Raw genomic sequence first — 10,272 nt, 5'->3', positions numbered from 1 at the left:
GGGTCGGCTCGACTTTCAGAATGATGCACTGCCTCGTAAGGTTGCAAGGTGATTCCACGACATCGGTTGTTGCTTAGCACGATTTTGCGTTGTATGGAGCGGGTGATGACCGACAAACAATTGTATTATGTGAATATTTAAATGCCTTAGTGTTGTCAAAATAGAGTAATATTGGGCACGTTGGATTCAACTTTTTGGGACGCACAATTTGACTACGAGCACGTCCGATTCAACTTTTTGAGACACTCAATTTGACTGCAACCACGTCAGATTCAAAATATGTTTGATTTTCATATTATACACCAAAAGCTTCCAAAAGTGATTTAACGACTTGACCTTGGTTTGAATTGATTCAAATTGAATCAATTTTGGTACTGTTGGGTGTCATGTCGAGCCAGTCAGTTTGACTACAAGTTTAATGGAGTTCAAAATGATTTTTAATCAAAATTTGAGCATTTATTGATAAAAATTGCTTTGAGTATGGTGCAACATCTTAAAATTCCTGAACGATCATAAAAATTTATCGGTGTCATATCACTAATAATAATATTGTTATCATTATTCTTTTGCATCGAAATGTCAGGATTAAAAAAAAACACACCAGCAAAATGGACAAATTATTTTTTAAAATACTATTATATTAAAAAAGTATTTAAATAGATCGATTTAAAAAATTTAGTCTTATAAAATTGACTCCCAAGCTCATTAAAAATTAGAGCTCGAGCCAGCTCGCCAACCTGCACCCAAACTGTCACCTCCAGATATATATATTTATACTACAACATCTTCGTCATTGAAGAGGAAATAAAGGGCCACTTTACATACCTGCCAGCTAATTATTAGATATTTATATATGTATATCTAATATTTAAATTTCATTTTTTTTAGTTACACCGTGATAAGGTTGATGTAGCTGTTGTGACGAACAAAATTAGAGAAAATCGTCTTAAATGGTTTGGTCACATTAAACGTCGACCATCTCATAATCCGATTAGGACAGTACATGTTTTAGATTCGACTTGTGTTAAGGAAGACAGAGTTAGGCCTAGGAAGACTTGACTTATTGTATAAAAAAATGATCTTAATTTACTATAACTAAATAAAAATACAACACTAAATAGGATGCAACGTAGTGAGATTAAGGTTTTGTTGTTTTATATCTTAGAAAATGAAGTATATATTTTTAACATGACGTGCATGTAAAAATTAAAAATAAAAGTTAGATGTATAAAAAAATAAGAATCGAAAGGTATGCATGTAAATTTTTTCTATTAAATGCATTTATTATCTCACACCTAAAATTTAATTTTATATTCTATTGAGGATTACATTATTTTTATTTTTTTACACAATAAATATTATTTTAAGTATAAAAATTAAAATTTAGGTGTGAGCTGAATAAATGCATACTAATTGAGTGCTGGCTATGTGTAAATCCCCCTAAAAATGTTTGCTTTCTCTCCTCTGTTTTCCCTGGTACCTCTTCTTGGAATGCCGCCAATGGTGCAGATAAGGAACCACGCATTTTCTTGAAGAAAGCTCGGAGTTCGGAGGACCGAACCTTCGTCTAGATTGGTAGTTTGCGAGATCCCTGCAAGTTTCTGTTCTTTATCCAAACTCCATTCTTTCTCCCCCTGCTGTTCTGCTCCTACCCGAAACCATTGAGAAAGGTGGCCCTCGTCTTTCTTCTCTTCCTGCCACCCCACTTCACGCCCTGCAAGTTTTCTAAATCCTGTAAATCAACCTTCCAGCTGGATTTACTAAGTCCGGGATTTGAGGCAAAACGGAGGAGAAACGGGATTAGTTGTCATTTTGGCTGTTTGGCAGGATTTAGGCTAAATACTGTTTTAATCCTGCTCCAATCGTGCCACCAAACAGCCACTTAATTGGAAAGATCACTGTAAGCAAATGAGATCAATTTCTTCTTCTTTCTTTTATTTTATCTTCTCTGTTTTGTATTTTTATCTTAATTCGAGGGAATTTGTTGCTTATGTGATGCAAATCAGATCGATTTGGTTCCAATTTGGAGCAGATTTTGATCTTACTTTTTGCGAATACTTCGTATTGGATTTGCATTTTCTGCTTTGATTTCGGCAATGTGGAAACTTAAGATCGCGGAAGGGGGGAGCCCATGGCTAAGGACAACGAACGGACATGTGGGAAGACAGGTTTGGGAGTTCGATCCAGAGTTGGGAACTCCAGAGGAGATTGCGGAGATAGAAAAAGCACGGGAAGCGTTTCGGCAGAATCGATTCAGCATGAAGCACAGCGCGGACAAACCCATGCGGCTGCAGGTTAAAAGTTTGATTCTTCAAAATGAACTGATATGATCCGATTTTTCATTTTTTTTTTGCCCCCTGTTTGTTCATCGGTTTTGAACGTTGAAGTTACATATTGCTTTTGCTCGGTAATCAGCAATCTGTGCTTAATTGTTTGTTTTTTAAACCTTTTTCGGAGGTTCCAGATATCGATATGAGCATTGTTGTTTTTGATGATATTGAGTTTTCCCATTTGTAAACTCTGTTTCAACTTATTTTCTTGCTATCTTTTGCAATTTATCATCATTGTGACTACTGCCTAGTGCATTGGGTTTAATCTAGCAAAACACCAAAAAAAAAAAAAATGAAAATTAAATACAGCCCTCCGTTAGGTCAAAATTTTCCGTGTTCCGTCTCTTATACGACGTAAATCCGGTTCTAATAAATCCGATTGCGCCTCCATCTCCCCCGAATTTACTGGGTTTAATAAATCCTATTTAACGTAAATTCAAGTTGCAGCCAAAGCACTGCCTAGGATTTGATTGTTTGGAATGATGAGGCCTTAAAATAAGAAAAATGATTTAGGAAGGTTTACATACCACTTAATTCTTATGTATTTACATATACAGCACCAAAACTTCAATTTTTAAACTTATGCCACCTTACCAATGCATGAAAATGTGCATTTCACTTTTTAAAGTGAAAATAATGGCATTGTTGATGTGATATGAAAGATTTGGGCGGCGTAAATGTAAAATATAAAGTTTAGATGTTAAAGACATATAAATACATAGGAATTAGGTGGTATGTATGTAAATTCTCCAATGACTTATTAGAAGAAGCCACTACTTTCCTTTGAATGTCTAATGTTACAAGTTTGCAAGATTGCTGTAGTTGAGCATTTTGTCTTTTTTTTATATATTTTCAGTTTGCAAAGAATAATGCATTTGAAATACAACTTCCACAAATACGGCTGGAAGAACATGAAGACATAACTGAGGAGGATGTTTCAACCACTCTTAGAAGAGCTGTCAGTTGTCAATCCACCCTCCAAGCCCATGATGGACACTGGCCTGGAGATTATGGTGGCCCCATGTTTTTGATGCCTGGCTTGGTAATTTCTTGCTTAGGCATCACTTTTTTTTTCCTTGCATCCAATGGATCTCTATGCTTTTTGCAAGTTAAATATTTGGGGCATTTACATGCATATGACACAATTCTTATAAATTTACATATCTATAAGACCAAAACATTCATATTTACATACATAACACTCAAGTTTTTGACATCACATAAAAAATGTCACCAGCAATACCTTTTAAAATGTGAAATAGATCTTTTCAAGCGTAGGTTTATGGCACCAAGGTGTTAAAAATGTGAATATCAAACTTTAGGTGTTAGATATGTAAACACATAAGAACTGTATGGTATGTATGTAAATTTATCTAAATATTTTCACTCAAAGCCAATTTTTTGGTAATTGTCTTGCTTCATTCTGTCAACAGAAGGTAGTCCTAATTCCTATGTTATATAAATTTTCCTCACTTTAGCAATAAACTTTTATCCATATTTTTTAATTACCTTGGCGTGCATAATAGTCTGCTATTTACTTTTTATTTTTTTTATCAAAGTTCAATGATAGGTATCCTAACGTTTCATTCATTCTTTTTTTCTTGGACATATATACCACCGAAATCCTATACATTTACAGATTTAACACCAAACTTTATCTTACATTTATACCACCCAAATCTTACATAACACATAAAAAGTACCATCATTTTCACTTTTAAAAGGTGAAATATGCCTTTTCATGCATGGGTAAGATGGCATGTATGTAATAATTGAAGTTTACGTGTCAACATGTAAATACATAGGAATTGAGTGGTATGTATGTAATCTTCCTTATTTTCCTCAGGTTATAACCTTATCTGTTACTGGAGCACTTAATGCTGTTCTATCGTCAGAGCATCAGAAGGAGATTTGCCGTTATCTTTATAACCACCAAGTAAGGTTTTTAGAAGATGTTCTTATTTTATATGAGGCTTTTTCTCATCAAATTTTTTGTTTCTAAATTTGAAAGATAGCTGCCTTACAATAGGTGTACATGTAATGCAGAACGAAGATGGTGGTTGGGGTTTGCATATTGAAGGCCATAGCACGATGTTTGGATCAGTGCTTACATATATTACCTTGAGATTGCTAGGCCAAGGAGCTGAAGATGGAGGTGGAGCGATGCGAAAGGGAAGAGATTGGATATTAGACCATGGGGGTGCAACATATATAACTTCATGGGGAAAATTTTGGCTTTCAGTAAATTCTTAAACTTCAATTTATTTTTGTCAAAAAGCCTTAAATTGATATAATAGTAATAATTATGACATGGTTCTTCTATTACAATATAATTACAGATTCTTGGAGTATTTGATTGGTCTGGTAACAATCCCTTGCCTCCGGAGATTTGGCTACTCCCATATGCTTTACCCATTCATCCAGGTTGTGATTTCCTTATGCTTTTCTTGTTCTTCTCTTTGAATGCTCTTCTTATTTATACTCTTCTTGGGGATTGGTGACAAGCTACTTATCCTATCAAGAAATTTATGAGTAAAGTGTCTAAATAGTCCTCTAACTACTTACATGGATTCATTTTAGTCCCAAAGTCTATAAAATTGCCAAATTAATTCCTAGAGTATTTTAATATGGTTTGAAATATTTCCCATAGAGGACTATTTTAACTCCTCTTAAAAGTTCCTGGGGATAAATATTACATTTTTACAGACTCTGGGACTTAATGTGATCCTAAAAAGAGTGAGAGGACCATTTTGACACTTTTTTCAGATATTTGTCATTTAATCAGTTAAATGCTTCTGATGAACTACCTTTTAAGGTTGCCATTAATTCTAGATCACTTAAATAAACATAACCATTCTACTTGAATCTTTTTGATTCCATCCATGTTATGTTATTATATTTTTTCCTCTTTTAAATTTTATGCCCTTCTAATTGGTCTGTTGCTCTCTTGATTTTAAATTCACCACTTGTTTCTTGTGATATTTATCTTCGAAACGAAATGAAGTTATTTAAATGTTTGCTGATTGTCCAAACATTATGGTTTTTTATTTGAAATCATTGATTTACTGAAGTATATACATTATGACACTAATTTTCATGTTTAATAGTCAGTATGATTTGTTATTTCTTCATTTGATCATGATATATTATGCAATTTGACAATTAGATTCATCTAATCATAAAAAATATCAACATGATTGAATCTAGCAACTTTTTTGTGTTGTGAAGTCTTTTTTATTGTTTTTATTTTTTTCCTTCAATTTATAAATTTTTCCCTTCCTTTTACCTTCGTCTTCTTAGGACGGATGTGGTGTCACTGCCGAATGGTTTATTTGCCTATGTCTTATCTATATGGAAAAAGGTTTGTGGGTCCAATTACCACAACTATTCAGTTGCTTAGGAAGGAGCTTTATACCATTTCGTATGATAAAATAGACTGGAATTTGGCTCGTAATCAGTGTGCTAAGGTTAGATTATTTTTTTAAATGTTCTCTTATACTTCATTTGCGAAATTGTACTTGTGTTTCATTTTATAAACTGATCATTGTTAACATACTTGTGAAGAATGAAAAAAAAAAAAAAAACAGTTCCTCTTGTAATGATAAAATTTGCATTCAGAATTGTTTGTGATGTGTTGCCCTTTACATCTTGATTATTAGTCTTAGTTGATGCATACTAGTTCTTCAGGATTGCCAAGAACTTAAATTTTAATAATTTTGATAGAATAATGTAAAAATGTTTGATTAAGTTTTCATAAGAATTTCTATTTGGTTTCTTAAATTCTTGTCAAGCATGCATAATTTTTTAGGCACAATCCAATTAATGAAGCTCCATCAGAAAGCTGAACTAGTTTGAGATAACTTAGTCTGAGCATGCTTAAATAAGCTTAATTGATTCCTAAACAAGCTCTGTAAGTTAAACACAATCCATGAAAGCTTGAATTGGAAAGTGAGAGTGTAAATGGGCTAACAAATGTTGAACCATTCTTAAATTAATTTTGTCTGGATTAAATTGTATATTCCTTAGCATTTTAATTATTTTAACAATGTTGGGGAGTAGTATGCTAGGATGTACTAAATGGCATCTACTTATTCCATCATCATCTCTACGGGTTTGGTTGCACAAACCTCTTGAGTGTGTTTGCTTAGGTGCCTTGCTTCATTTTCTTATAGTAACTCTCAAAATACCTGTGAGGATTTCAAAATATCCTAATGTCGTGTCTTCGATCACCAAGGGTATATTCACTTGGTTCACTTGTATGTGGTTGTTGGTTGCATTTTGTTGACAACCACTGTTGATGACTACCATCATATTATCAAATACTGGCACAAGTACAATAAATTAGTGAGTCAAAATTTTCATTTGTTGGTATTTTCTATTGTGAACCCTATGATTGGCCAATATATGAAAGTTCAATTATTTTTCATATGGTGAACATTCTTAGATTAGGCTTGGCCTCATTGTTTTTCTCTTATAACTTTTTTTGAAAAAAGAGTATTTTATATCATTGATTTCCAAGCTATGACGAAAAACTCATTTTACTATACCTAATTGTTGGAACATTTTTGGTGCGTAGTACTTTTACGAAAACATGTAGAATGGTAAATAATTTACTATAAAAGTCAAAGTAGCCCGACATCATTGACTTAGAATGTAATAAGTGATTGTAAGATTTGTAAATGCTGTAATAAGATTTGGAAATGTTGGGCTTATAAAGAAAACATCAGTCTATCTTCCCTTGTAATTAAATGTGGTTTAAGCTACAATATAGTACTCATATAAAAGGGCATCCCATGTTACTGTTTCATCGGTTGAATTCTCAGGAGATCTCGTGTTTTATTAGCACGAAAACATTGTGAGGCTCTATGGCAATTTGATTATTGATGGCATGATAGAAAACCTTTATTCAATTTTATTACTTAATCTGTTCCATGTCCTCCGGAGTTGTTTCAACAAAATAATTGATTTTTCAATTCTTCCATCTTTTTAATTTTATTGACCTTTGTGTTTATTTGGAGCATGTTGCCATGCATCTTTTTGATGTCTAGTTTTTATGTTTCATGTTAACATGTGTCCATTGAATAACACAAGGACAATCAACCTAATTTGTACTTTTGCTATTATAATATCATAGGAAAAAGAAAAAGAAAAAAAAAACACCGGCTTTGAGGGCCATTGACACTTACACATATTTATGGTTCCCTAAATTTTTTCGAACAATGGCTGAGGTGATGGAAAAAATAAGAAAAAAAAACACATTTACCCATGACATATATTGGTTGAGGGTGTAGTTTCTCACCGTGAGGTCGTGGGTTCAAACCATGCATATGTCCTTTGGGCTCACCTTTCCTAAAAAAAAAAAGAAAAAAAAAAAAAAACTAGTTCTATGTAGCTCATATGTACAAGGGGTGATCATAGAGAGAGGGAAGAAGGGAAATTGGAGGAGCCAACATAATAATCTCTAGTTTTTATGTTTCATGTTAACATGTGCCCGTTGAATCACACAAGGACAATCAATCTATTTTGTATTTTAGCTATTATAATATCATAGGAAAAAAAAAAACACAAAAACCAGTTCTATGTAGCTTATGTGTAGAAGGGGTGATTATAGAGAGAAGGAAAAGGGAAATTGGAGGAGCCAACATAACAATCTTAAATATAATACATTGATTGATTGAATCCACCTTGGGTTTCCACCCCTCCAACCATCTCCATTTATTAGTCACCCTATTAGCTTCCACCAGCTTGTCTTCCCCAGTTGTCATCGTAGTTAGCTCTACTAATCCATCTTCCTAAACTCCAACTCTAGTTGGTTCCTTCTAGCTAGTCCTTGTGTCGAGCTAGCTGTCTCGTAGTTTTCTATATTGTCTTTCCCCTCATTGACGTTGATCATGGTTGCCATCTTGCCAATCTATGGTCTATCTCAATTTTAATTTAATTTGTAGCTTATTTTCACTCTTAAATTTTGTAAATTTTCCACTTTAATTTATTTTAGATTTATATAATTTTAGTACAAATGATGAAATAAATTATTCTACCAAATATCTCAATTTTTTTTAATTGTATGAAAGTTTAGGCTATTTATTTTTTTATTCACTCCCTTAAGTTGTAGCTTTCATTGCTACATTGCCATGATCTTGCAGCCTTCATTGTTGCAGTTCCCTTTCCTTCTAATTTTTTTTTAGAACTTTAAATCTCATCATTTAATCTTTATTTTTACACTTATTTCTTTCTGCATTCAATGAAATCCATCTTTTTTTTGTTCCCATAGACAATAATATTCATGTTTCATTGTTCTTAGGTTTATTTGAAGTTGAGGTTGGTTAGTTAAACCGGTGGGAGAATTTAATATCCACTCAATATATCATTTGAATGGAAAGAATTATGTCATGTAATCTCAATTAGTTTGGATATTATTGATGGCAAGAGAGAAATTGGGTCATTTATTTGACACTAAACCTCAACAAGATGATCCCACGTTAAATGCTTAGGATGAAATACTTTATAGTGATGTCTTGATGATGTTTCAATTATGAAACTCTTTAGTTTTTGAGATAAATGATATTTGCATGCTCATTTTTTTTAGCATAGGAAAGATGAAATATGATAGATAAAAACACATTTCAAAATTTGTGATGCAGTCCTATTCTATGAAATCGAGATTAAGATACTTATTGACAAATTAAGGAAGATGATTCATTTGAAAATGATCCAATCTACCTATGTGAAGAGATGAATTATTATCAATGCATCGAAACATAATGCATCAATGCTGCTTTCCTTAAATGGTTTGTTGAACAAGATTGAATTTATTATTTTCTTAATGCATTAAAAATTGAGTTTGATGCTACAAGAATACAAATTATTCTTAAGAAGGATTTACTTTCACTAAAGAAATCACCACCCTAACCTTAGTGGAAGAAGTGAGAAAGGGGTTTACGATTTGATGCCGAAACTAGTCGGAAAAATAGTGGAAACACTAAAGTAAATTTTCATTAATATTAAAATAGAGTTACAACATGACCCGAACAAAAATAATAACACAAAACATAAAAACGATATGAACAAACACTTCTATATGTATCCCAATGAGCGGTGGAGATCATTTAGAGGGGTAAGGATAATTGAGAGGGATGACGACAACCACAGGAGGCGGGTGGTAGCAAAGGGAAGTTGCAGAACTGTAGGGACAACTAGTGGGAAGGGTTTTAGGTGGTCAATAGTTGTAGTATGGTGGTTGGAGAAGCTTGAAAGGAGTTAGGGAGACGGGACGACAATAACAACCTGCAAGAAGGGGGAATGGCTGAGTGTCGGGGTGACGGAGGGAAAGTTCGACAGTTGAGGTCTGGGGAGGAGAAGATTTGGGGAAGGTAAAAAAGAAGAATATAATTACTACCTCGAAGAGGATACAACCGAAGCACCATCAACTCTTTAGATACAACCGACAAAGGGGAAATAATTTCACACAAGAATTTGAGAACAAACACCACCAAATTTTAACTCCCCAAACATAAAGGTCAGCAATTTATTGGCTCCCATAAAACTTCTACACCAAAGGAAAAGGAGGGAAAGGTAAGAGGAATCCCGAAGCCATCGTGAAGCTACCCATGGATCACCAAATTTTGCGACCTTTGCCTTCCGCCTTCGCGAGGGATTACAAGTCTCGCCCTATGATACACAAAAAATATATGCATTTTTAGACCCATATTTTATACTCATTTTTGGTTATTTAATAGAAGATATTGCACTTTAATAGAAGATATTTTTATATTTTCTTGTAGGTTGTTGAATTTTAGGACTTAAAGCAAAAAAGAAGCAAAAAAGATGAAATTTGGAGCAAAAATGAAGAAGTTAAAAATTTATTCAGCGTCGATGGCGCCGTTTAACAGAGCATTGAATTAAATAGCAGAATGCTGGCGCCGACGACGCCAATGTCGGGGCG

General features: G+C 33.5%; 1 protein-coding gene across 3 annotated transcripts in view; it reads left to right on the top strand.

The window, feature by feature from the left end:
* Positions 1-1,429: 1,429 nt before the first annotated feature.
* The window catches only part of LOC110039035 (cycloartenol synthase), a 56,436-nt gene continuing 47,593 nt past the window's right edge, over positions 1,430-10,272 (top strand). The window contains exons 1-8 of one of the 3 annotated variants that reach the window (XM_020743982.1): positions 1,430-1,670; positions 1,752-1,900; positions 2,007-2,294; positions 3,187-3,372; positions 4,177-4,266; positions 4,377-4,571; positions 4,670-4,754; positions 5,631-5,797. In XM_020743982.1, the coding sequence (XP_020599641.1) occupies positions 2,097-2,294; positions 3,187-3,372; positions 4,177-4,266; positions 4,377-4,571; positions 4,670-4,754; positions 5,631-5,797 (921 nt within the window). In that variant the 5' untranslated portion in view covers positions 1,430-1,670; positions 1,752-1,900; positions 2,007-2,096. Of the gene's footprint in view, positions 1,671-1,751; positions 1,901-2,006; positions 2,295-3,186; positions 3,373-4,012; positions 4,080-4,176; positions 4,267-4,376; positions 4,572-4,669; positions 4,755-5,630; positions 5,798-10,272 lie in introns of those variants that run through there. The other 2 variants (XM_020743994.1, XM_020743990.1) reach the window with 2 other exon arrangements.

The sequence above is a fragment of the Phalaenopsis equestris genome, unplaced genomic scaffold (assembly GCF_001263595.1).
Source record: "Phalaenopsis equestris unplaced genomic scaffold, ASM126359v1 Scaffold000002, whole genome shotgun sequence".
Lineage (NCBI taxonomy): Eukaryota > Viridiplantae > Streptophyta > Magnoliopsida > Asparagales > Orchidaceae > Phalaenopsis > Phalaenopsis equestris.
Note: the sequence above shows the minus strand (reverse complement) of the source record. Positions and strands in the feature narration are given on the sequence as shown.